Genomic DNA, 27,415 nt, shown 5'->3' with positions numbered 1-27,415 from the left:
ATGTCAGTGTATAGTGCAGTGTATAGTGTAGTGTATAGTAGTGTATAGTGTAGTGTATAGTGTAGTGTATATTAGTGCATAGTGTAGTGTATAGTGTAGTGTATAGTGTAGTGTATAGTGTAGTGTATATTGGTGTATAGTAGTGTATAGTAGTGTATAGTGTAGTGTATAGTAGTGTATAGTGTAGTGTATATTAGTGTATAGTGTAGTGTATAGTGTAGTGTATAGTGTAGTGTATATTAGTGTATAGTAGTGTAGTGTATAGTGTAGTGTATAGTGTAGTGTATAGTGTAGTATACTAGTACAGAACACCGGTTGTGTGTTGGACAGCCAAGCCACGACATTAACAAACTGAGTACCATGACGTTTCGCCATTAATCACAACGAGCTTCAGGTGACAGCTAGCCAGCTCTCCAACACACAACCGGCGTGCTGTACCAGTGACGAATTGGCCACGTTCTGTTTACGTGACAACCCTCACTGGTTGGCTGTCTCGGGTGGCGGCGGGTTCAACAACACAACATTTACACATTTACGCGATCTGACCCCAAAAAACCTCCGTTATTGATGAATTTGTTAACACATTCGCGGGCTTCCGTTGACTTCTGTTCTTCACCGTATGGCTCTGCCTTGAATAACTCACCCACGAGCGAGGAGGGCCTTTGACAGACCGCGCGGTGTTGTACGGTAGAGCGTAGTGACCCGTGAGAGTGCAGCGATCACTCAACATAGACGTTGGACTTCTTTCGCGCCGTACGTGGCAATCCAAACAATTCCTTACATGGGAAAAAAACCAATGAATAACGATTGAATGATTACCAATCTATTATATAATTACAATACCCGCTCCGCCTCAAATCACCGCACCAGACTGGGTTAAATGATGACGTCACCCTGCTGCTGCTCTATTTAAGACCGGGAGCAAGTGGAGAGGGCTTCACCATTCTGGCAAATCGCCCGTTGATACTGAATGTAATTACCAGCGAAACGTCGTACTACTCAAAAAATTTAAATGATGTTGATTCACTCTTCAACACACCGATTGGCTAAAGCAGTGAACTATTTGTCTTTTTTAAACGTGACACTTTTTTTACTGTTTGGCCGTGTCGGGTGGTGGAGAGTTAAAACACATTAAATAACACGATCTAACCCAAAAACCTTGATTGTGAATAATATTGGTCGCGAAAGCCTACGTGTTAAACTCAACATAAATAATATGTCGAGAAAACCACGTTTACGCATCTGCGTGAACGTGGACACAACGTTGCGGACATAACCCACCCCCCAAGTCTATCACTGTGGCAGTCAGAGTGATGGCGTTGGGGGCAGGGTGTCTCTTGATTGATGAGGAGCGAGGGACGCACGTGGGGAGGGGGGCAGGGCTTTGTGGAAAGTGGCTGCAGGTGTGTGTGGGATGAGATCATCTCGGGAGCACGTGGACTCGTGATGAGCACGCCGTGATGACTAATTTGACAAACAACAAGATCTATAAAAGGGCCCTCCGCTGACACTGCGGGGGTGTGGATTCCACTGCCTGCCTGCCCGCCTACCTGCCCGCCTGCCTGCCTGCCTACCCGCCTGCCTGCCTGCCCCACCTGCCTGCCCTGCCTTCCTGCCTGCCAGCCTACCTACCTGCCTGCCAGGCTGTGTACCTGCCTGTGCACCTGCCAGGTGAGACTGCCGACGACGGGGAAACTCGTCCACGGCCCGTGGAGCACGTCCCGAAGTGTCGCACCGTTTGCAATCGGAATGGCGCCACATTGCGGGCGAGTTTTTTTTCGTCTTCACGCGAAAGGATTTCGCTCCTTAGCCGCTTCGCCCCGAAGGGAGCGAGCGAGTGGTCAAACTTCCGGCCTTAAAAATATAAATCTGATGAACGTAGGTGGAGTCAATTCTTGACCCGATTTCAGTTCCCTCGCTCACGGCCAACGCCAGTGACGATTATCTGAACCGGTCCTGGGCCTCCCCTAGGTATACTCGGCCTCAAATGAGCACACCTGGTGCGATGGGTAGACCTCGCCACAGGGGAGACAAAGGCGGCCGAGCGTGGCGCCGCTACTCGCTAACGGTACTTGCCTCGACGGTCTAAGGCTTGCACGGGGGACCTTTGTCTTTGTGTGTGCGTGTGCAAGTGTTTCACGGTGGGGAGCATGAAACTCCCCGGCCCATCGCGCTCTTCAGACGATACCGGGGAGACTCATCATCCTCACATGCCCTCACCCCCCTCCACCAGCAGCCACGCTCCATTGAGACTACCGTAGTTTCAAGCATGTAACCCGCAGAAATTCAGATAGCCCGCACCTCCATATACCCCGCATGCATTCATAGATTTAACGTCGTTACCGCAGCTTAATTCCATCGTACCCACCAGAGTGACGGCAGTCGAGTTGGTCACGATCACTGTGGCTAGGAGATGTTAACTCCCTCGCCTGGTACGCAAGCGGTCGTGGGTTCGATCCCGCGTACCACGCGAGGTAATGAACATCTCCCAGCCACCATGGTGGTGATGATGATGATGATGAGCGAGACGTGAAAACTCAAAACATACGGCAGCGGGCATCGTCAGGGTCGAACCCACGACCTCTTGTGTACCAGGCGAGGGAGTTAACATCGTCACCACCGGGCCGCTTCTCTTCTGCGCAGCGCCGCTGACCACGAGGATTTCGATGGATCCCCTGCGACGTGTGGACTGGTTCCCGCTGGGGCTCTGCGCCTTGGCACAGCTGTGGGCAGTCGCCAGCGCCTCCTTGTGGTGACCGCAAGCCGCCGCCACTGCCGCTGTCTTCGTCCTCACTGCTGCGATGAGAGCTCACAAGTTTCGACGTCGATTTGAGCACCCTTCTTACCTTGCCTCTATTTTGCACACTCAATACGGTTGTTGTACGGGATTTTTTTTATCGTGTGCGTGTATATACATCACATATACAGTATCTAGCGCGGTATATTGGGGCACCATGGTGGCTAGGAGATGTTGACGACCTCGGCTGTTATGCAGGAGGTCGTGGGTTCAATCGCGACCTTGACACATGCCGTATATTTGGAGTTGCTATATTTTTCCCCGTGGTCGTCTTAAGAATTTTTATTCCGGGGTCCTCCGATTATTCCCTCCACATTTAGAAGCACGCGTTGAGAGTGTTTGCCTACTGCTGTAAGTGTCAGCGTGATGATCGCCAGGTCGCCGCTGAGGAAAGAGTCACTTGGCTCGGCCGGGGTCTTGCGCGCTAAAAGACAATCGCTTGTTTCCCATCCTGCGCCCATGTAGCGTCCTCCTCCGGCGTGCGGCACGCACACGCACAGTCGGAGACGATGCAGTCGCAGGAGGCACCGTCTCTTATTTCCGTTACACCAACTCCGGCCTCTCTCTCTCGACCACGCTGCCGTACAGCCGCGGCCCAGACACGACCCTGAACCGCGTTGCGTCGACCGAGACGACCAACCGCTGTCCGGCCGCACAATTACCGGTGAAGGCGACAATGAGAAGAAGAGTCCATTCCCAGTACCGGCAGCCCGGAGCGCTCTCACCGCTGCTTTTATATTGCCCCTGGCCCCTGGCCTGGCCTGGCCCCGCCCCTGGCCCTGCCCTGGCCCCGCCCCTGGCCCCACCTCCCTTCTCAAACCAACCAGAGGGTTCCAGGGGCCTCCCTCCCTGTGAGGTCTTCCGTGACCCTTGCCCCGGTTCCTCCGCCCTGCCGGCACGCAGCGGCCGTGTGTAGACTCTCGACGGCGTGAGTGCACTTGCTGTCCACAGCAGTTGCCGCCGCTGGACAGCGGTCGGCGCTGTGTCACTACACAACTTCAGAGAAGAATAACTCGTGTGTGTGTGTGTACATCGTGTAATATTCAAATTTACAAACCTGTAGAAATTCCACAGATATTTGCTCTATTTAACTTTTTATCATGTAGCACTTTTTCAGGAGAGGCCTGGCTATCGCACTTTATAGCTCAAGAAAGTGGCCGATATCATCATCACGTGCTGATTTATAGCAGCAGCCAAATCACTCCAAACGCGTAGAGACGTTGATTCTAAACCAGAGGGACCTGGAGATGAATCCACGCAACCACGGGGAGAGACATGCAAACTCAAAACGTACATGCAGCAGCAGGCATTTTTTAAGGGGTTGGGATCGAACCCACAACTGCCTGCGTACCAGGCGAGGTAGTCAACATCCCCCGGCCACCGTGACTTCCGCCCCCATCCCTCTGCAGGTCGCTCGCACTGTGGGCCCCCAACTTTGACCCCTCCGAGTATCGGCCGCTGTGCATTTGGGTGCCGGGGCTGTCTCCCGCACAGCGCAGAATATGCCTGCGGCACCGGGACCACGTGGCGCACGTGGCCGAGGGCGTCCACCTGGCGCTGTCCGAGTGCCGGCACCAGTTCCAGGGCAAACGGTGGAACTGCACCGTGCCTAGCGCGGAGGACGCACTGGACCTCGTGGCCGAGTCGGGTAAGGGGTCAGAGCGAGCCCGCCACATCCACTCGCACCTAAGGTGCCCGACCGCTTCCCCGAGACACGCACACAGAAGCTTTTTTTGGGGGGGAAAGGGGGTGGGGTCGCCCACCTCCCACCCCTACGCGACTCTGCTTCGGAGTTCCCGCGTTCCTCCTCCAGGGGTTTCCCCCTCCCCTACGCGACTCTGCTTCGCAGAGTTCCCGTCCTCGGGCAGCAGGAGATGTCCGCGGGCGGCCCAAGCGGCCGCCCCGTTATCCCGATGGCAACCGCCTTCGCTCTGGGCCAGTGCCAGGCTGCGGCTCGCTCGCTTCACTGCTCCTGACGCTCCTGGCACGCCTCTTGGGGGTCCCGGACGTCCCACCGGCCCTAGTTCGCTCCCCAGGTCGGCCGCTGTAAAAGCAGCGATCGTAATACCCGTCACCTGATCGTTTCCCTGTCCCGAGATCTATTCCGCGGAGTTGGAGACGGCGCTCGGCTCCTACCCGCGGCGACGATCCCCCTGGTCCCCACTCGTGTCGGTCCTTGAGGGTGGGAGCTCTCCCCAGCCGCTCGTGCTGCTGCCGCTTCTGAGCTGCGCGCCCCCACGCCGCCGATTCGGGGGCTCTCCTTTCGCAGGGCCGCGGAGCCCATTGTTCGGTCCCCGGGCAAATCCCGTGAGAGGGGTCTGTCTCTAAATAGGCGACGTTTTCCCTACCACCTGCTTGGCGTGTTCTCCCCCAAAACCCCTTCCCACACCGGTCTGGCCACACCGTCTCCAGCTGACGGGGCGGGCTTCACGCACGACGCCCCCCTGGGAGTCTCCCCAGGCTCGCGCGAGGCCGCGTTCGTCTCCGCCGTCACCGCTGCCGGAGTGGCCCACGTGGTGGCGCGCGCCTGCCGCCAGGGGGCCCTGCAGGGTGCTTGCTCCTGGGTCGTTCCCCACGCCATGAAGCTACCGCCGGATGCTCGGCGGGGCGGCTCCGGAGACGACGTCGAATACGGATACCAATTCGCCAAGTGGTTCGTGGATGCGGGCGATCACAATCGTGGCAGCGGGCAAGGAGGGGAGTCTTTGGCGATGAATTTGCACAACAACGAGGCCGGCCGGCTGGTGAGTGGGTGAACGGGTGGGTTGTGCATGTGTGTGTATTGTCATTAAAAAAACAAATGTAATGGAAAAAAGTTATTTTATGCGATCAATGCAAATTAGGTTCGGCTTTGTCGGCTCGGGTTGTATTACCAATCGTGATTGATGCAATGATTCTCGCTTTAACTTTCACCGGTTATATTCTTGGTTCTTTCGGTGAAGTCATGTAGAAGGGAAACAATAAAATAATAAAAAAATAAAAATATGAACATTAAAATTCTCACGACGTTTCGACTGCAACACAAACAATCATCATCAAAATTTGAAGAAAAAAACACAACTTTTTTCAAATTTTCTTGCTGTGGTTTTCACACCTGATGATTGCTTGTGTTGCAGTCGAAACATCGTGAGAATTGAATTGGCTTATATATTTATTTATTATTTCATTTTTCCCTTCTACGTGACTTTACCGAAAAAACCAAGAATATGAATCCCTGCAATCACGAAAGCTTTAAATCAAAATTTTACCGGTTTATGTTTCAAGTACAATAACGTCTGGTCGCAGGATACAGTTCTTACATTTAAGATTATTGTTATGCATGAATCTTGATTTGAAGCTTTCGCGACTGCAGGAATCCACACCCCTTTGGGTTCTTTCGGTAAAGTCATCACGGAGGTAGAAAAAATAAAACGTCCACGCTGCTTTGATCGCAACACCACAAAGCGGTCGTCTTTAGGGCGAAAAAGCATACCCCAGCAGTTGAACTGCTGGAGCAGCGAGAGAGCCGTTACACACAGCAAGAGGTGATGTTTGTGGCGAAGGGCACGCTGGGTCTGAGCTGGAAAGGAATTCCATCCCCGGACGCAGGCACAGGTGCCGTCGTGACGTCACCGCCACTTGTTAGCGAACGGCGGTTGGTAGTGGCGATTATGATGGTGGCGGTGAGTGTGGTGGTGGTGGTGGTGGTGACGATGATGACGGTGGTGGTGGTGGTGCTGCAGGCGGTGTACAATCTGGCGTACATGGGCTGCAAGTGCCACGTGTTATTTGGCACCTGCATGCTGAAAATCTGCTGGCAGCAGCTCGCCGACTTTCGCAGCGTTGGGAACTTTCTGAAGGTGAGCTCACGGCTGCAGGTGATGAGACTGCACCCAGAGGAGGTGAGTGTGGGGTGGGAGTGACGAGGATGAAGCCTTCTAGATTTGAAGTTTCATGACCGCAAGGATATTTCGGTAAAGTCACGGAGGTAAAGAAAATAAAAAATAAAAATATTTAAAAAATCACGACGTTTCGATTGCAACACAAGCAATCGTCATCAGGTGTGACAACCACAGCAAGAAATTTTGCTGAAGTGGGAAAGAAGCCGGAGTCAAGGGGTTTATACTGGGCATGGTGGGGGTGGGGGAACCATCACGTCACCATACATAGCAGGCGTTACCAAAAAGATTTCCAAAATCTTAAAAACAAGCACAAGATCCAGGTCCGATTCAGTACAGTACACAACCCCTGATCTAATCCCATCTGTGAAGGATGTCATTCCTGACATGCAATACCCTGGAGTTTACAAACTGAGTTGCATTTGTTTCGATTGTTACATTGGGGAAATGAAATGTCATGTCTCAGACCGTATCCGCGAGATTTGAAATACGGCAGGACTAAATTTTCCGCCGTGGCTGATCACTGCTACAACGCCGTGGGCTCCCATGATATTGTTTTCTCCGAGACCAAAGTGCTCTGCAAGCCGTCTGGCTACCATCAAAGATTTGTTCATGAAGCCATCCAGATATACAAACACAGACATAACTTCAACCCAGAGGACAGATACAAACTGAGCAATCATTAAAATGTGTTATTAACCAAGTAAAATTGAACAGTTCATAGTTGTTCCCTCTTATTTACCGGATACTAGTTTATTTTACAGAGTTAATTACATCGTCAGCGCTTGGCAGTGCGGCTATTTTGTTGCGAGTGCCACCATCCGTGTTGGCGGCAATCGTTGTAGATGCGTGGCTCTCTCCCCACTGGCCCCTCTTCCTGCACCTACAGCCCCGCCCACTCCCCCCCCCCCCTACCATGGCCAGTATAAACCCCTTGACTCCGGTTTCTCTCCCACTTCAGTAAAATGTTCTTGCTGTGGTTGTCACACCTGATGATGATTGCTTGTGTTGCAATCGAAACGTCGTGATTACAATTTTTTATCTTTTATTTTCTTTACCTACGTGACTTTACCGAAAGAACCAAGAGTGAGGATGAATCCATAGGAGGGTTACAGACGGGGGTGGGGGGTGGGGGAGGGGGGGGGTCCCTCACAGCTAAGGGAGCTCCCCGCATTCACTCAACAACCACCACATCCCCTGATGACGACGATTATGGTTGCCGCAGGAAAAGTACGACAGAAGTTCCGCCGTGCAGCTGGTAAGCCACAACGGTGGGGGCAGTGCCGGAGGCGCCAACGGCGGCAGGGGCGGCGCCGCCCGCTGGCCCCGCCGGCGTCTGGAGGCGGTGAACGAGCGGTTGACGGCGCCCACGGCGAGCGACCTGGTTCACGTGAACGCCAGCCCGGAGTATTGCGAGCGCGACGAGACTCACGGCGTCCCCGGCACGGTGGGGCCGCAGTACAGCATCACCTCGGAGGGGGCCACCGAGGGACGCTCCGTCACGTGCTGTGACAGAGGATACGACACCTCTCAAGGTGCACACCTCACCCCACCCACCCCCCCTCCCCTCCCCGAAAATAAACTAAAACTATTCATTAAAAAGCGGCAACTATTTCATATTACATAAAATCCGTGATCTAATCCCATCTGTGAAGGATGTCATTCCTGACCTGCAATGCCCTGGAGTCTACAAACGAAGTTGCACATGTGGTGATTGTTACGTTGGGTAAACGAAACATCACGTCTCTGACCAGATCCGCGAGCACAAGGCAGATCTGAAACGCTCCAAACATACAACAGCGGTCATTGTCAGAGTTGGGATTGAACCCACGACCCCTGCATATCAGGCGAGATAGTTAACATCTACTAGCCACCGTGATGATGATGAGACGCAGACTCCAAATATGCAGCAGCAGGGGCAGGCATCGAACCCACAACCTCTGATGTCTCTCTCTACATGTGTGTCACATTTCAGTGAAAGGACATTTTCGGAATTTTTCTAATCTGGTATCGAGCAAAAATGTACAACTCAAACGTAGCAGCATTTATTGTTGAAATTACGGACGGCCGAAACACGGAATTGGGAGCCCGCGATCTGAAACGGAGTCAGCCATTTTGATTCCGCTCAGCCACTCGGCTTTCCACAAATAAACCACGGTAAAAAAAATGATCTCGTCCAGGAGCGTGAACCGTTGGAACAAACTCCGGTCATCTTGGTAGCAACGGCTTTTTGGCTCGGCCATCGAACAAAGGCGGTGGTCACTGCATCATTGCGCAGCGCTCTCGGATGTGCTTCTGTGGCCGTCTGGAATGCTCTTCCGATATTAGAAGGCGCTTAGATTTAAAGCTCTTCTTTAGAAGCACTTTTAGTGTTTGCCCTTCCCCCGCACCTCCTGAGCATGGTTAGCTACGTACGGTGTGAAGAAGTTCAGCACGCACACTATACACTGCAATGCACGACTACACATCACACACTATACCAGTGGTTCTTAACCTTGTTGGAGGTACCAAACCCCACCAGTTTCATATGCGCATTCACCGAACCCCTCTTTAGTGAAAAATAAAATGTGATTTTTTTCAAATTCAAGACATAGATATATTTTTTACTGGTACACAAAATGAGCCGTGCATGAACATTACCTTGTTCAAAGAATAAAACCAACACAATGCATAAACTCACAACAAATTACATACCTGGAAATCAATGTGACTTCTGCTGTTGCCTTTGAGAGATCAGTTCAGATATGCGTGGCTTCACCTTGGCAAGTGCCACTCTCATGTCATTTTCACAGCAAAGTCTGTTCCTTTTCTTCGTTTTTATGTCCAGCATCCTCGAAAAGGATTGCTCACAAAGATATGTTGTAACAAATGGTATAAAAAATCCAGGGCTTTCTTAGCAATAACTGGATACTTGTTCATTTGTCGACACCAAAACGTTGAGAGCGTTGTTGTTCTGAAGAGTTGCTGTTGAACCTGGCTCTGCTGAATTTCAATGATTTCGTCGAGGAATTCATCATTGACATCTGCTGTTTCAACAGCAAACGTGAACGGCTGTCTCACCCATGCTGGATATGACTCTCTTGTAGGGAAATATCCGTCGAGAGACTTTGCAAGCTCATCTAAGTGCGTGGCAATTGTTTGCTTCAGTTCCGTGGATACAGAAATATCTCCGATTCCAGACACATCTTCGATCTTACTTGCACAGTCGTCCAGAAGCGGGAAGTTTGCGAAGTTATTGTTCTATGTTCGTCGTTTCCATAACGGTAGCTTTTTTTGAAAAGCCTTCAGGTGTTCTTCCGCTTCCATGATATTGACTCCACCACCCTGCATCTGCTGATTGAGATGATTGAGAGCTGCGAATATATCAGCCATGTACGCTAAAATGAGAATGAACTCAGGATTTTTGAAGCAATCTGCATGGCAGTGTTGGTGCTCTTGCAAAAACAGGGCTAATTCCACACGCATGGCAAAAACACGATTCAGCACCTGTCCCCGGGATAACCACCGAATATTAGAATGGAGCAGAAGTACCTCAAATTCAGAGCCCATTTCTTTACACAGCTCACTGAAGATGCGGTGCCTCAGAGCACTTTTTCGCACATAGTTCACACATTCCACCACAGTTTTTAATACTTCTGCCATTTTTGGAGGTAAGTTTTTTGTTGCCAACGCATGCCTGTGCAGAATACAATGCGTCACAATGATGTGTGGTGCATCGGCCTTTACTAGCGCACCAAAACCAGACTTTCTTCCCAGCATGACTGGAGCTCCGTCCGTACAAACTGCAGAAACCATATCCCATGAAAGATTGTTGTCTCTGAAGAAGTCATCCACAAGCTTCTTCACATCGGCTGCCTTCGTTGTTGTTGTAAGAGGCTTACAAAATAAAAACTCTTCTTTAATCATGTCGTCTTTCACATAGCGTACAAAAACAGCAAGCTGGCTTAGATCAGAAACGTCTGTGGTTTCGTCGAGTTGAAGGCTGAATTTTGCCGGGCTTGAAATCAGATCCGCGACTACTTGAGCCAAGATGTCTTTACTCATGTCTTCTATTCTGTCACTGATGGTGTCATTTGAAAGGGGAATTTGGGATAATTTACCTTCGGCCGCTGTTCCGAGTATCAGATTCGCCATCTTTAATGCAGCTGGTTTCACAAGTGTTTCACCAATGGTGTGTGGCTTGCCCTGCTTTGCGATCAGGTAAGCAACTTCGTACGATGCTGTCAGGATCGGTTTGTTAACAGGTACAAATCCAAGAGCAGGCAGAGAGGCCCTTTCATCGAATCTGGCTCTCTTCACCCTGAATTCAGCAAGTGTTGTGTTCTTGTATTCCCCGTCTCCATGCAGCTTCAAGAAGTGTTCCTTTAGTTTTGCCGGTGCAAGACTAGAGTTGCTCAACTTGGCGTTGCAAATCATGCAGATAGGACGCTCACTCCCATCACGTTCCGTGATACATGAGAATCCATGTTGTACATATTCGTCCGACCACTTCTTTTGCCCGACATAGTTAGTATGGATAAAATATTAAAGAAATCACACGATGTACGACAACAACAGTCACATGTTGACTACTGAGTACGCACTAAATTCCCCGCAGCGCTGATTGGCCAAGCAGTGTTGCATGATCATCTGCAGCCAGTGATGGCCAAGCGGGCCGTGTGTGTCATCACAAATTTACACAATAATTCAAGTGTGTCCGGACCTCCGTGGCGGGGGCTCTGCCGAACCCCTGAGATCGACTCACCGAACCCCTGGGGTTCGATCGAACCCAGGTTAAGAACCACTGCACTATACACTACGCTGCATGCTACACTATACAACTATACACCAATCTACACTATTCTACACTACTGTAATGTCCCTCGGAAAACTTGCCTTTGTTCTTTTTTTTATTAGGGCGCATCGTGCAGATAACATACTTTCATATCCTACGGTACTTCGCTATGACCAGCATATACAGCGCTTGGGCTAGGATAGAAACAAATACTTGGGCTAGGATAGAAACAAAAACTTGGGCTAGGACAGCCACCCAAGCAACGCCGGCACGGAGACGGCGGCGTCAACGGCGATCGCAAGATTGCGATGAAAAAAATCTCGCGGTCAAAAAAAATATCTCGCGGTCAAAACGACGACGCTTCTCGCGTTCGTTTCGCACTCTCGCCCCGTGCTGTTCCCCCCCCCCCCCTAGTCACGGTGGAGAAGCAATGCGGATGCAAGGAACAACTCCACTGGAACGTCGATTGCGAGCTGTGCCCATGGACCGATCAATTCTTGTGCAAGTAGCCTCAAGCCGCAGCCTAGGGGTGGCCTCGGCTGAAATCGGACTCCATCTGGTTTCAGCCCCAGGTCCTGCGGGTGTTTGGTGACCCCCACGAAGTTTGTTTGGGGCACCACGGCATCCAGCATGCCCATCGCTACGAGCCGCGTCACACTATACATTACACTACTACAAACGCTACACGTTGATACGCTACACTTCACTACCCTACTATACACTTGTCAACATCCGCACATGGTGAATTTCCACAATGCAGAAGCACCGTTGTTTTTGACCGTCACCACTTGAATGCGGTTAGTGACTAAGTGGCCTTGTTGTTCCTTTTAACTCCGTTCTTGTTAACGCCGCGTTTTGCCAAATGTTAGAAACATTCACTCGGCACACTGAGGGTTCACAGTGCGGTTCGGTGACCCCTACAAAGTTGTTTAGGGAGCCGCCCCTGCAGCATCCGTCATACCCTTCACTGAGCCGCGTTGCACTGTATACACTTCACGCTACACTTGTAGACAACCTTGCCTATAAAAGTAATTTTCTGTGTGTCTATCTGTGTGTGTGGACGTCGGGGATGCGTTCCTGAGTATCGAAACGGCGTTATACCGAAGCGATTGATAGTGTGATGGTGGTGGTGGTAGTGGTAGTAGTAGGTGGTGGTGGTAGTGGTGGTAGTAGTAAGTGGTGATGGTGGTAGTAGGTGGTGGTGGTGGAGGCGAAGGGGCTGAGAGGCGATGGATAACGAGAGAGGACGAACGGTGATGCTGTCAGCGACGTGAGTGTGGGGGTTGAGGCGACGCAAATCGGGTGGCGAGGTTAATAAAGTGACCACGTAATTTGCGAAGCGACGTTAAATCAGAGTATCACTGTAATTTCTGTGCGTTTTGGATCTCGATTAAGTCGGCTGTAGTGTTCATGATGGCGTATAGTGGTGCACTAGTTCTGCATTGATTGCAAATGATAACCAAGGGGGGGGGGGGGGGGGGAGAGTGGGCGTCATGATGGATACCGTAACGCTCTCCAGCAACGCCTTATCCCACTGGAACAGTTTCATTATCGATAAACTAGAATCGCGCAACATTCACGAGTTTCCCCTCCATCTGTCCACACGCGCAGGGGCGGAGCCATGATTTTGACTTTGGGGGGTTGCTGACTTCAACATTCTGCGATATCCAGTTTATGTTTTCCAATGGGCGCCACAAATGTATGAAACACATTTTATTGGATTTGAACGCGGAGTTTATTATTAGGTCGGAGCCGCTGACGTGGCCGATAAGTTCGAAAGGCTGCCGCTCAAGCAGCCTGCAGGGCAGCACACAGGGTGGCAGCACAAGGTGGCAGCCTGCAGGGCAGCACGAGGTGGTAGCCTGCAGGGCAGCACTAGGTGGCAGCCTGCAGGGCAGCACAAGATGGCAGCACAAGGTGGCAGCCTGCAGCATTTTGCAGCAGCCAGATATCGGGTTATCCCGATTACCGACTTTCCCAAAATTTCAGGGGGGGCTAAGCCCCCCCCCAGCCCCCCCCCCCCTGTGGCTCTGCCCCTGCACGCGCGTGATGCCTCCCCAAATCGGTACATCAGATGACAGCAAAAATAACAACTGGGTGCGGAGTGTAAATGATGATAATTTAATTATCCAGGAAGTTACACAGAATGAGCAATGCCTGAATCCTTACCCTTGGGGTTCCTCTAGAAATGGCAAAAAGCCACTGAGAGTGGCCACGTGGAGGAGAGGCTGCTACTCTGTACAGAGCTGGACCGGTACCGCCTGGATCTCTGTGGCATTCGGGAGATCCAGTGGACTGGCTCTGACTCCAATCATCATGAGGGGTGCAGAGTCCTCCACTCAGGGCAGGAGAATGCCAAACAACAAGGAGTGGCTCTTATTCTGAAAAAAAGAATGAAGGCGGCGTGGGAAGGTGGCGGCGAGGTGTGGGAAGCTGTAAGCCCCAGGCTACTTTGGGCTCGCCTCCCCATCAACAGGAGGCAGAGAATGGTGGTGGTGGTTGCTTACGCCCCCACCGAAGATGAACATCAGTGGAGGGATGCATGCAAGCCCGTGGATTCAGATTCCTTCTATGACCTCCTGTCACAGGTGTTAGCTAAAAGTGGCCCCTCCTGATAGAGTCATCCTGTTGGGTGACTTCAATGCCCGAGTTGGTGATGATGCTGGCACCTGGTCTGGAGCTATTGGAAGGCATGGGCCAGATCAACTCAATAACAATGGTAGGAGGCTGTTAGACTTCTGTGCAGCCTTTGGGCTTCTCATTTCCAACAGGCTGTTCTGGCATCTGTGCATCCAGACAACATCGTGGATTCACGCCGGGTCCAAGCAAGAACATCCGCTGGACTATATAGCAGTGGACCAGCTAATGCAGGCCCATGTCCTTGACACCAGAACCTACAGTGCTGCTGACCTCACTGACCATTAGCTTTTCATATGTAAGATCTGTGGGCTGGGTAAATCTGTGAGGAGGAGCGAGGTACAATTAAGCTCCCAAGCATTCACTACGTTATAAACAACATTTGCACTCATAAGTCGCTTGCCTAATTGCCTCAGCAACTCGGTGTTTCGTATTGAATTTCAAACAATCGAAGGGTGCCCCTAAGTGGCAGCTGCCCCTGTGTAGCACAAGGTGGCCCTCCACCGGCCTGCACGTGGCATAATTCTGTCTGTAGGGGGCGATCATTGACGCGTCATTTCCGTTGTAGAGTTTCCGAATGTTTTGGAATTAACCACAATTTTGACCGTGACACCAACATGCAATGACCTGTGCGTTGTGAGTGACACAATACTCTGTTTGACATCCGCCGTGAAGCAGAACAGCGCATATTGTGGTGAATGTTACTGGGGTAGCCAGGTGTGCCTGTCGGATTTGAACTTTGAACCTCTGCAACAAATAGAGAATGCGCTACCATATTCCTGGTTCTTTCGGTAAAGTCACGTAGATAGAAAACAAAAACATAAACAAAATAAAATATTAAAAAAATAAAAAATGTAATGCAAATAACAAATAAAAATACATTTTAAAAAATAAATTGATGAGAAGATGCCATGGGTCGACTGACTGAGATGACTGGCCAATACACCGCCTTTGCTCCCCACTACACGCACACACAGTGTGTACGTACACACAGTGTACACACACACACAGTGTGTACGTACACACACAGTGTGTACATACACACTGTGTGTGGGGAGCAAAGGCGGTGTACACACACACTGTACACACAATAATGTTCACGTTGTTGTTGCTGAGTTCACGCACCCAAGGGAGGGGGCAATGGAAAATGAATCTAAATCAACTTAAAATCCATCCCCGTTCTGTGCCGTCACCACTCAGCATGACCTCATCGGCATGAAGTGCCAGCGGGAGGTGTACCTCGCTAGTGATGTCATGTCACCAAGGTATTCACACTCGTTACAGAGCCGCTCATTATGGGAGGGGCGTGTCTCTTGCCCCGGAAGTGACGTCACGTTACCTGCTTACCCGCGTGACGTCGCGAGGTAACAGGAGGCTGCCGATCCACGCTTGCACTGAAATCCGAGGTGAGAAATTCTCATGGTGGTAGTGGTGGTCGTTGTGGTGGTTGTTGTGGTGGTGGTTGTTGTTGTTTACCAAGGTAGAGCCTCTCTCTCTCAGGGATGTCAGTTGAGTAGCAGCGAGCATGGGAATCGATGTCCAGGTTGGAACTTTACAACGCGGGGCCTAGCCACGCGGGGCCTTGCCTCCTGCCCTCGCCTGATTGCATTCACTTTATCTCGCTTAAGTTTAATTTGTCTTCACCCGGCTCGCCACTTTGTAACTTTGTTTTATTGTAAATATTCACGCAGTTTTTATTTTCTTTTGTTAGCAGGCCAAGCCCGCTTGAGCTGCTATACCGCTCTTGTTATCAGAAGCGACCTGCCCACAACAACACAAGGTGAGGCTTTGTCAACGTGTGTGAATGTTTTGACTTAAAACTTTGGTGACTGCAGGAATTAATATTCTTGGTTCTTTCGGTAAAGTCACGTAGATAGAAAATAAAATGAAAATAACAGATACTAATTTTTTTAAATGAAGCAAAAAACCCCACAACGTTTCTATGGCAACATTAATGTTGAAGATGCGAGGGCTTACAGGAATATTTATGACATTTGCCCTCTCATTGCGTGCCATGACAGTGCTGTTTGCACAGTCACACATAGTCACTGTAAGATGATTTTCTTGGTCGTGTTTTTGTTTTGTTGCTTGTTGTGGTTGCACCCGATTCAAGAGCCGAATGGCTCACGGGACTATAACCAAAATAAATCAAACTGAAAATCAAAAAACTGAAACCGCGTGATGAATTTTGGGAAAGTTTTTCACTGCATCTCCAAATATATATAAAAGGCAAAGTTGTGATTGTGTGTGTTGTCTGTTCAAAATGTTTAGCGTACTTCCCGACATGCAACAAACTGGAAATTTGCCATGTGGGTACTTTCCAGACTGTACACCGTGCAAACATTATACAAATACACTTTTGTGTTTTCATGGGGGGAAGGGAGCTCAATAATGTATAGATTTTTTGGACGGCAAGTGAGCTGTGACGTCAAATCTGTCACGTGACCCTCGCATGTGGAAGAGTTACGCATTGTAGTGTAGCGGTTAGCGTTGTCTGTGTGTTTGCGTGTGTGTATGTGTGTCTGTGTGTGTGTATCTGTGTGTGTGTGTGTCTGTGTGTGTGTCTGTGTGTGTGTGTCTGTGTGTCCGGCAAAACAACCCCCTACCTCCTCGCGGTGCCGGACGGGCAACTCTGTCGTGGACAGCGCTGTGGGGGGAGATCCAATTTTGATTGGCTCCTCCCCTCATGGCATATGCGTCCACCACAGGGGCTAAACGGGGGCTCTGGACGGGTGCGAGGGGCTGGTAACCCCTCCACCTTCAATTAATTACCACGAAACTACGAATTAAACTGAAATATGTAACAACTAAGCTTGTGCCGGAGGCCCCGGGGGGCCAGGCGTCTATGACGTCTCCTGGCCAAACCCCAATTGGCGGAGCCAGGAGATTGAATAACTACCCTCGGGGCTACTCCAGAAACAACGAAAAGCCACTACGGTTGGCCACGTGGAATGTTCGAACGCTCACTGCAGAGGAGAGGCTGCCACTCCTCTGTCGGGAGCTGGACCGGTACCGCCTGGATCTATGCGGCATTCAGGAGGTCCGGTGGACCGGCTCTGGCTCCTGCCACCATGAGGGGTGGACAGTCCTCTACTCGGGGCAGCAGACTGCCAAACAACAGGGTGTGGGTCTTCTTTTGAACAAAAGAATGAAGGGGGCGTGGAAGCGTGGCGGTGAGGTGTGGGAAGCTGTAAGCCCCAGGCTACTTTGGGCTCGCCTTCCCATCAACCGGAGGCGAGGAATGGTGGTCGTGGTTACTTATGCCCCCACCGAAGATGAACATCCGTGGAGGGATGCAGGCAAAGCCGATGAGTCAGATGCCTTCTATGACCTCCTGTCACAGGTGCTGGCTAAAGTGGCCCCTCGGGATAGAGTCATGTTGGGTGACTTCAATGCCCGAGTTGGTCATGATACTGGCACCTGGTCTGGAGTGATTGGAGGGCATGGGCCAGATCAGCTCAATAACAACGGTAGGAGGCTGCTAGATTTTTGTGCAGCCCATGGGCTTGTAATTACCAACACGCTGTTCCGGCATCGGCGCATCCACACAACATCATGGATGCATGCCGGGTCCAAGCAAGAACATCTGCTGGACTACATAGTGACGGACCAGCGAATGCGAGCCCATGTCCTTGACACCAGGACCTACCGTGGAGCTGATCTGCCCTCTGACCATCGACTAGTCATCTGTAAGATGCGCCTGCCATTCTTCCACTCCGGTGGTGGGTGTACACCCAGGACCCCATTCCAACCTAAAGTGGCCTGGTCTCAGTTATCTGATGAAAGTTGCAAGCGAGAATTTCATCATCGCTTGCGGCTGGGATTGGCATCGTCCCCGACTCCTCCTGATGTCGAGGGTAAATGGGCGAGGTTTAGGACTGTGACTCATGCAGCTGCAATGGCTGCTTTGGGTACGCGGTCCAGACCTCCCCAGACACCCTGGATGACAGAGGAGTTGTTCACGATGGTTGAGAAAAAGCGACAGGCCCACTGTCATCGGCTACAGAATCCCACGTCAGAGAATGAGGAGGCTTACCGCAGCCTTCGCTCGGAGGTTCGGAGAGCCGTGAGGCGCTGCAAGGATGGGTGGTGGTCGCGGGTTGCTGAGGAGATGGAGTCTGCCTCAGTGGCCCGTGATCACAAATCTCTATTTAACTCCATCAAAAAAGTAACCTGCAGCGCCACACCTATTACCATCATTAGGGGAAAAAACGGTGATCCAATTTCCGACCCCCAGGAACAGGTTCGCAGATTTGCTGAGCATTTCTGTGAGGTCCTGGGGGAGGGAAAATCCCTCAGCCAGGAAAACATCGTGGCACAAAGTGAGGATGACCCTGCTGAGGCTGCGGTGCCTCAAATATTGGATGAAGTCACCCCCTGTGAGTGGCTGGCTGAGGCGCCATCTGCTGAGGAAGTATTGAAGGCGATCCGGAGTCTGAGACCAGGAAAGGCAGCGGGCAGAGATGATCTCCCAAGCGAAATGCTGAGGGAGGGTGGCGTTTGTGCACAGACTGCCCTATATGACATCATAACAACAGTCTGGACCACTGGACGGGTTCCGCAGGATTGGAAGGATGCCCTGGTGGTCCCCCTTTTTAAGAAGGGGGACCGCACAGACTGTAACAACTACAGGGGCATCTCACTCCTCAGTGTGCCGGGAAAGGTCCTGGCAAGGATTATTCAGCATCGCCTTGCCAGGCACGCTGAGGAGAGGCTTGCGGAGCCCCAATGCGGTTTCAGGAAAGGGCGGTCCTGCACAGATGCCATATTTTCTGTCCGTCTGCTACAGCAGAGGTGTAGGGAATTCCAACAAGACCTACATCTCTGCTTTATTGACCTGGTCAAGGCCTATGATACCATCAGTAGGCCTGGGCTCTGGGTCGTTCTTCGTGCTTTTGGAGTACCTGACCCTCTGCTCACGATCATTAAGGACCTTCATGATGGTGAGCGGGCCCGGGTAAAACTACGTGGCCGGGAGTCAGAGCCATTCCCTGTACACCTTGGGGTGCGACAGGGATGTCCTCTGGCTCCCACATTATTTAACATCTATTTTGACCACGTAGTTCGTGAAGCCTTCAATAGCTGTACCGGGGGAATCTCCATATGGTACAGATATAATGGGAGGCTAATCGATGCCCGGGTGCGGTCAAGGGATGGCTCCCTATTGCTCAACCACGTTATGTATGCTGATGACTTGGTAATAGCTGCTCAGTCAGAGGAGGAGTTGGAGACGCTGCTGCTGAGACTGGAGCGTGCCACTAAGAGGTGGGGCCTTACCATCAGCCCCACCAAAACTAAGCACCTGCCTGGGTATTTTGTACCATCGGACACTCCACCCCCACAACTCCGAATCGGTGATGGGGCAGTTGTGGAGAGAGTGGAGAGTTTCCCATACCTGGGCAGTGTGCTTATGACTGGCTCCAGTTTAACAGCAGAGGTCTCACTCCGAATCAGTCGAGCGGCAATATCTTTTCATCGGTTGCGTAACGCTGTGTGGAAGCTACCTGGTCTGTCGCTCCGCACTAAGCTTCAGGTCTTCTCGGCCACGGTCATTCCCTCCCTTCTCTACGCTTGCGAAACGTGGACCCCCCTAATGGAACATCTTCGCCGGTTAGAAACATTTAGGCTGGCCTGCCTACGATCCATCCTGGGTTTAACCAGACTGGATTGTGTGAGGAGCTCACAAATCCTTGAAAGATCTGGGCAGGGTCCCATCGGTGAGCTCCTCCGGCAGGCAAGGCTGCGATGGCTGGGTCATGTAGCCCGCATGCCCAGCCACCGCATGCCGAAACAGCTTTTGTTTGGCCGGATTGAGGGGGCTAAGCGGGCGCGGCACGGGCTAGAGAAGAGATGGAGTGATGTGGTACAGGAGGACGTGGAGCTGAGTGGACTTGCCGATGACTGGTACCAGCGGTGTCAAGATCGGCCTCTGTGGAGGAGGCTCGTGAAGGATGCTACTGGGCAGTTGGAGGCAGTCGCCCTCCAACCACAACGGAGGGCGGAGGAGCGACACTCACAACAGCGAGCGGAGCGCCGGGTGGCTAAAGCACAGCAGGTTGGCACAGTCGGGGGCACAGGTGGTGCATCAGCCAGTCATCTCAGTCAGTCGACCCGTGGCACCTGGGTCTGCCCCGTGACCTCCTGCCAGCGGGCGTTCGACACTTCACGTGGCCTCAGGGTGCACATAGCCTGGCACAAGCGTCGTGGTGACGTCACCGCCACTTAGTGGCGAATGGCGGTTGTTGTTGTTGTGTCTGTGTGTGTGTCTGTGTGTGTCTGTGTGTGTGTGTGTGTAAGCGTAACGCATTGTAGTGTAGCGGTTAGCGCTACGCTGCGCAACGAACCCGGTGACCCGAGTTCGATTCCCGCTCACGGCCACCACCGGTGATGATTATTTGAACCGCTTCTGGGCCTCCCCTAGGTCGACTCAGCCTCAAACGAGTAACTGTTGTGGTGTGAACATCGCCACTGGGGAGATATAGGCGGCCGGACGTGGTAGATCCAAGTCCCGGGCGAAGCCGGGTAGTACAGCTAGTGATGAATACATGAATGAATATAGACGTGTAAGTCACATGTGACTGTATATATTCATTCCTCCATGGCTCGATACTGACGTGTAGATGGTGTGGATATTCTTATTTTCTGTGTGCAGCTGACGCTGGTCTGATGGAGCAAAGGCCCTCAGCACAGCATCTCGGTACGACAAGTCAACAATGTGACCAGCGTGCATACAGCACGGATCGGACTGGAAATTTGACACAGCACCAGAGAAGTCACACAGGAGAGAAACCCTTCAAGTGCAGTATGTGTGGGAAGACATTTTCAGATTCATCTACTCTTAAAACACACCAGAGAACACACACGGGAGAGAAACCCTTCAAGTGCACTGTGTGTGGGAAGAAATTTTCAGGTTCATTTGCTCTTAAAACACACCAGAGAACACACACGGGAGAGAAACCCTTCAGGTGCAGTGTGTGTGGGAAGACATTTTCAGATTCATCTACTCTTAGAACACACCAGAGAACACACACGGGAGAGAAACCCTTCAAGTGCACTGTGTGTGGGAAGAAATTTTCAGGTTCATTTGCTCTTAAAACACACCAGAGAACACACACCGGAGAGAAACCCTTCAGGTGCAGTGTGTGTGGGAAGACATTTTCAGATTCATCTACTCTTAGAACACACCAGAGAACACACACGGGAGAGAAACCCTTCAGGTGCAGTGTGTGTGGGAAGACATTTTCATGGTCATCCGCTCTTAAAACACACCAGAAAACACACACAGGAGAGAAACCCTTCAAGTGCAGTGTGTGTGGGAAGACATTTTCAGATTCATCTACTCTTAAAAGACACCAGAGAACACACACAGGAGAGAAACCCTTCAGGTGCAGTGTGTGTCGGAAGACATTTTCACAGTCATTTGCTCTTAAAAAACACCAGAGAACACACACGGGAGAGAAACCTTTCAAGTGCAGTGTGTGCGTGAAGGCATTTGCACAGTCATCTGATCTTGTAAAACACCAGAGAACACACACAGGAGAGAAACCCTTCAAGTGTGCTCTGTGCAGGAAGCCGTTTGCAGATTCATCAAATCTTCGAAGACACCAGAGAACACAAAAGCATCACAAGGAGCGGAGTCGGCGTCTGAAATCAGCTTGTGAAAGTCAAAGTGCCGCAATGAGCCCATCATGAAACAAGAACCGGACGAAAATCCCAGCTTGGACACTTTTAAAGGTATAAAGGTGAAATATGAAGAGGTGAAGGTGAAATATGAAGAAGTGATGAGCGAAGAAGTGAAGGTAAAATGTGAAGATGACGATTCAACTCCAAAATGGGACCTTCACATCGTAAAGCAGGAGGAGAATTCTGACTGTGAATCAGAGTGAGGCAACTCCCAGCAGTTTGTGGAAGTGGAGGTGTGGGTGGACGTGCTCCTAGACAATACAAAGTCAAGTGGAGACCCGGTAGATGTGTAAGCCAGAGACGATGTCGCTACAATAGATGCACCTTTGTCACAGGCCTTTAATGACAAGAATGTGAAGTTGAACACTCAGCTCCTAGGTTCAACCTGCAGAGTAAGAGCGAGCGGCCAGTCTTTGTGGACCTGTGGATTGGGGAGATCTCTGACCAGGAGCGAGAGCCAAGAAGCCCCCAAGCATTCACTATGTTACAATAATTGCTTTTACACGGTGCTCACTTAATCGCCTCAGCAACTCGGAGTTTCGTATCTCGTCTGAAACACTCGAAGAGCATCCCCAAGTAGCAGCGGTCCCTGTGTGGCACAGGGTGGTGGCCCTGCACCGGCCTGCATTTATTATTTTTTCCGCCTGACGACGACCGCTTGTGTTACGATCGAAACGTCGTGATCTATTATTATTTTGTCTACCTACGTGACTTTACTAAAAGAACCAAAGAGTATGTGAACAAGAGGCTGTCAGTAGGGGGCGATGATTGATGTTTCATCTCAGTTTTGTAATTTGTCGCTAATGTTTAGAATTCGCCAGCATGCAATGGCCTACAAGTTTTGAATGACACAATAGTATTTTTTACATCCACTTTTAAGCAGACCATGCGTATTTTTAAAATAGCTTCTTGTTAATACGATGTAACCTGATGCAGGATATTTCACTGCAGTAAATCAATTTTGTTAATATGCCTGTCAATAATTAAGAATGAATACTTGTCTGATTGTGCGTGTACATGTAACATTTTGTCTATGAGGGTCAAACATTGATTAAGTGTTCAAATCGAGATTGATTAAGTGATGTTAGGACAAAGTGTGTGTGTGTGTGTTTGGAAGTAACCTGTATAGATATCTCGGGTGAGACACGTTCCATGTGATACAGGTCAAAGGGTACTTTTGTGTTTCACGAAGCGTCTGGAGCAACTCATCGTCTTTGAAATAGGGAGCACCCTCGGATCATTCATCAGTTACAAGGCATACCACTTAAAAGTTACACGTATAGGAGGAGGTACATTCTCTACAACACGAATTATAGTTTTGTGTTACGTGTTGACGTAGATTTTGTCTAACTGGGACTAGAAATGCACCTTGCTGATTCGCGTCTGGATGTTCGTATCTATTGGTTGAAGCAAGCCCCACTTCTGTTGTTGAGACGCTGTGCACCAATGAGGGTCCAAGCATTTTAGGGCCTTCGGCCAGGAAAGTCACAACATTTACGGCACACGAAGGACGCATTCACGCCAGCGCCCCGTGCTCCGTTTTGAAGTTTTAAAATGAAACATCTTTGAATTGTGTTGTGTTTTGAATTAGATGATTGTTATTTCTTCATTAAAAGCTTGTATCAATTTACATCCGGAAGGCTTCGTTGAGAAGGACATTTCGTGTGAATTTTCTCTCGTCGTTAAGTAGACGATGGCCTTGCCGGGGGTTCGGTTCGATGCGGACTTTCACCTGGTAGGGGATCGAGGGATCGAGATGAGGCGACAGGGAGCTGCTGGCCGTCTGCAGATCGATTCCAATGTAATCGAGCGTCTGTCCCTGCGCGTCCGTCGTTCGCATGCAGGGGGCGCGTGTAGGTTTACAGCGCCCACTGCATGAAAACGACAAAGTGCAGCGTTCATCACGGATAAAGTTGTGCGCTTTTATTTTAAATGTTATTCTTTTATAAGGTGATGTTGATATCGAAAACTGACACATAGCCGGCATGCCATAAATAGGAAATTAACTCTGCTTATTCGAATCAACGTATTCATATATGTTGATGAACTGTTTTTATGCAGATTTTGTGTCTCTAACGGCGACTACAGGGACCACGTGATTGTTTAAACATGTCTTTGATTATGACTATAATTGCCTACAATTCGTCATGTGTAGCTTCTTTAGACTATAATTTATTCACTACCCAAAATGTATTTACTTGAAAACATTGAGCTGATATTTATTCTTGTTCTTTCGGTAAAGTCACGTAGAAGGGAAACAATAAAATAACAAAACTATAAAACGATTAAATTCTCACGACGTTTCGACTGCAACACAAGCAATCATTATCAGGTGTCACACACAGGCACACACACAGAGACTCAGGCACACACACAGTGTGTACACACACACAGTGTACACACACAGTGTACACACACACAGTGTACACACACAGTGTATACACACACAGTGTACACACACAGTATATACACAGAGTGTGCACACACACAGTGTATACACAGTGTATACACATAGTGTACACACACTGTGTACACACAGAAACAGTGTGTACACACAGTAATGTCCACGTTGTAGTTGCTGAGCTCACGCACGCAAGGGGTCTCTGTTTAAGAGATGGAGCAATGGAAAATGAATCTAAATCAACTTAAACTCCATTCCCGCTCTGAGACGTCACCACTCAGTATGACCTCATCGCTGTGAAACGCCAGGGGGAGGTGTGCCTCGCTAGTGACGTCATGTCACCAAGGTATTCACCCCACCCCCGTCCACCGCGCCCTTGAGCGTGACGTCACCTCTTCTTGGTCACTGCCGATATCTGTTCCGGTACAATCCTTATTTGAGCAAAGCTACGCCCAGTGACTGGCGGGTCATTAACATAATGAGTTCGTGAAAGCCGTCGCGAGTTGATTGGGACGGGTTCAGCAACCACGCCCCCATCCCTCGACATATGGCCCGGGCTCATTAACATAATTTTATTCAGTTACGGAGCCGCTCGTGGGAGGGGTGTGTCTTGTACCCCGGACGTGACGTCATGTCACATGCAACTGCCGCGTGACGTCACGAGGTAACAGGAAGCCATCGCTTTGCTCTTGCACTGAAATCCGAGGTGAGAAATTATCATCGTGTTGGTTGTTGTGGTGGTGGTTGTTGTGGTGGTTGTTGTTGTTTACCAAGGTAGAGCCTCTCTCTCTCGTAGGGATGTCAGTTGAGTAGCAGCGAGCATGGGAATCGATGTCCAGGTTGGAACTTTACAACACGGGGCCCTGCCACGCGGGGCCTTGCCTCCTGCCCTCGCCTGATTGCATTCACTTTAATTATCTCGCTTAAGTTTAATTTGTCTTCACCCGTCTCGCTACTTTGTAACTTTGTTTTATTGTAAATATTCACGCAGTTTTTATTTTTTTCACCAGGCCAAGCCTGAGCTGCTATACCGCTGTTGTTATCAGAAGCGACCTGCCCACAACAACACAAGGTGAGGCTTTGTCAACGTGTGTGAATGTTTTGACTTAAAACTTTGGTGACTGCAGGAATTAATATTCTTGGTTCTTTCGGTAAAGTCACGTAGATAGAAAATAAAATAAAAATAACATAATGAAAATAAATAAAAAAATATTGTAAATAAAGCAAAAAAACTCACGTTTTGATCGCAAGACAAGTAGTCTTTATTTAATGTAATTGTATTATCTGTTATTGTTATTTTCTATCTACGTAACTTTATCGAAATCAACAAGAATATGTGTGTCAATGTCTATCGGTCAAAGATGCTAAACGGAGTGACGCGCAAACTCCAAATATACAGCAGGTGTCAGGGTCGGGATCGAACCCACGACTTCCTGTATACCAGGTGAGGTAGTTAACATCTCACCACGGAGAGAGACACGCAAACTCCAGTTAGCCTCGGATATGTTCGTTGATCCTCAATTAATTACTTGGTGGAGTGAGGAAGCATTCATGCCAAGCAGATGAAGGTGGCCAGGCGTGATTCTAGACACGCCATCGCCTGTTTACCCAGTGACAGTGTACAGTTTGTGTTTGCAGTAACGTCTATTAACTCTGTTGAACACGGAGGTTATAGCGTAACAATAGTTTACTTTTGTTTTCCTCTGGAACTCTTCATATAAATGGAAACAGGAAGTTAACACAGCACACACATTCAGCTGAAGTCGGAACTGTTCATCCCAGCATTCAAGGACATCTGAGCCTGGATTCACACCTCTAAGTTGCGATTGAACGTTGATTTATGCATTTCTGCCTAACACAAATAGTATTGTTTTCAACACCCTTTGCTATGTCAGCTGAATTTAGCTCTCATATATATTCCTTTTGTAGCCAGACTGCCGAAATTGTGTGCTTAGAGGTATGGGTGAACATTCATTTTGAAGATACGAGGGCTTCCAGGCATATTTATAACCATTTGCCCTCTCATTGTGTGCCATCACAGACCTGTGATGAATTTGGGAAACGTTTTTACTACATCATGAATATATGAATAAGTATAGACGTGTAAGTCACATGTGACTATATATGCATTCCTCTGTGCCTCGATACTGTCGTGTAGATGGTGTGGATATTTTTTTCTGTCTGCAGCTGACGCTTCCTCTGACGCTTCCTCCGCAGAATTGGTCTGATGGAGCAAATGCACTCAGCGCAGCTCGGTATGACAAGTCAACAATGCGACCAGCGTGCATACAGCACGGATCGGACTGGAAATTTGACACAGCACCAGAGAACACACACGGGAGAGAAACCCTTCAAGTGCAGTGTGTGTGGGAAGGCATTTTCACGGTCATCTGTTGTTAAAAAACACCAGAGAACACACACAGGAGAGAAACCCTTCAAGTGCAGTGTGTGTGGGATGGCGTTTGCACAGTCCCCACATCTTAAAGAACACCAGAGAACACACACGGGAGTGAAACCCTTCAGGTGCACTGTGTGTGGGAAGGCATTTGCACATTCATCAAATCTGCAAAGACACCAGAGAACACACACGGGAGTGAAACCCTTCAGGTGCACGATGTGCGGGAAGGTGTTTGCACATTCATCAAGTCTGCAAAGACACCAGAGTACACACACGGGAGAGAAACCCTTCAAGTGCACTGTGTGTGGGAAGGCATTTTCACAGTCAACTGTTCTTAAAAAACACCAGAGAACACACACAGGAGAGAAACCATTCAAGTGCACTGTGTGTGGGAAGGCGTTTTCACTGTCATCTGTTCTTAAAAAACACCGGAGAATACACACAGGAGAGAAACCCTTCAGGTGCATTTTGTGCGGGATGATGTTTGCACATTCATCAAATCTTCAAGTACACGAGAGAACACACACGGGAGAGAAACCCTTCAAGTGCACTCTGTGCGGGAAGGCGTTTACACAGTCACCACATCTTAAAGTGCACCAGAGAACACACGGGAGAGAAACTTTTCAGGTGCAGTGTGTGTTGGAAGGCGTTTGCACATTCATCTCCTCTTGTAACACACCAGAGAACACACACGGGAGAGAAACCCTTCAGGTTCACTCTGCAGGAAGGCGTTTACACATTCATAAAATCTTCAAGTACACCAGAGTACATGGAAGCATCAGAAGATCTGCAAGGAGTGGAGTCTGAAATCAGCTTGTGAAAGTCAAAGTGCCACAATAAGCCCATC

The 27,415-nt window shown here is 49.9% G+C and overlaps 1 protein-coding gene and 1 long non-coding RNA gene across 2 annotated transcripts; both read left to right on the top strand.

Moving 5' to 3' along the window:
• The first annotated feature begins 1,502 nt into the window (after positions 1-1,502).
• Positions 1,503-12,496, top strand: LOC142915656 (protein Wnt-5b-like). The gene is made up of 7 exons (XM_076061385.1): positions 1,503-1,671; positions 2,644-2,752; positions 4,207-4,445; positions 5,210-5,541; positions 6,520-6,636; positions 7,901-8,210; positions 11,864-12,496. The coding sequence occupies exons 2-7, from the start codon at positions 2,667-2,669 to the stop codon at positions 11,956-11,958; spliced, it is 1,179 nt and encodes a 392-aa protein (XP_075917500.1). The 5' UTR covers positions 1,503-1,671; positions 2,644-2,666; the 3' UTR covers positions 11,959-12,496.
• Positions 12,497-24,823: 12,327 nt separating this feature from the next.
• On the top strand, positions 24,824-26,685 carry LOC142915625 (uncharacterized). The gene is made up of 3 exons (XR_012936036.1): positions 24,824-24,876; positions 25,181-25,242; positions 26,388-26,685. It is a non-coding gene; the product is annotated as an uncharacterized LOC142915625 (long non-coding RNA).
• Positions 26,686-27,415: the final 730 nt, after the last annotated feature.

Source organism: Petromyzon marinus, unplaced genomic scaffold (genome assembly GCF_048934315.1).
Source record: "Petromyzon marinus isolate PM22_M1 ecotype Great Lakes invasive population unplaced genomic scaffold, UKy_Petmar_22M1.pri1.0 PM_G_Scaffold_33, whole genome shotgun sequence".
Lineage (NCBI taxonomy): Eukaryota > Metazoa > Chordata > Hyperoartia > Petromyzontiformes > Petromyzontidae > Petromyzon > Petromyzon marinus.
This window is presented reverse-complemented; position numbering and strand designations above follow the sequence as displayed.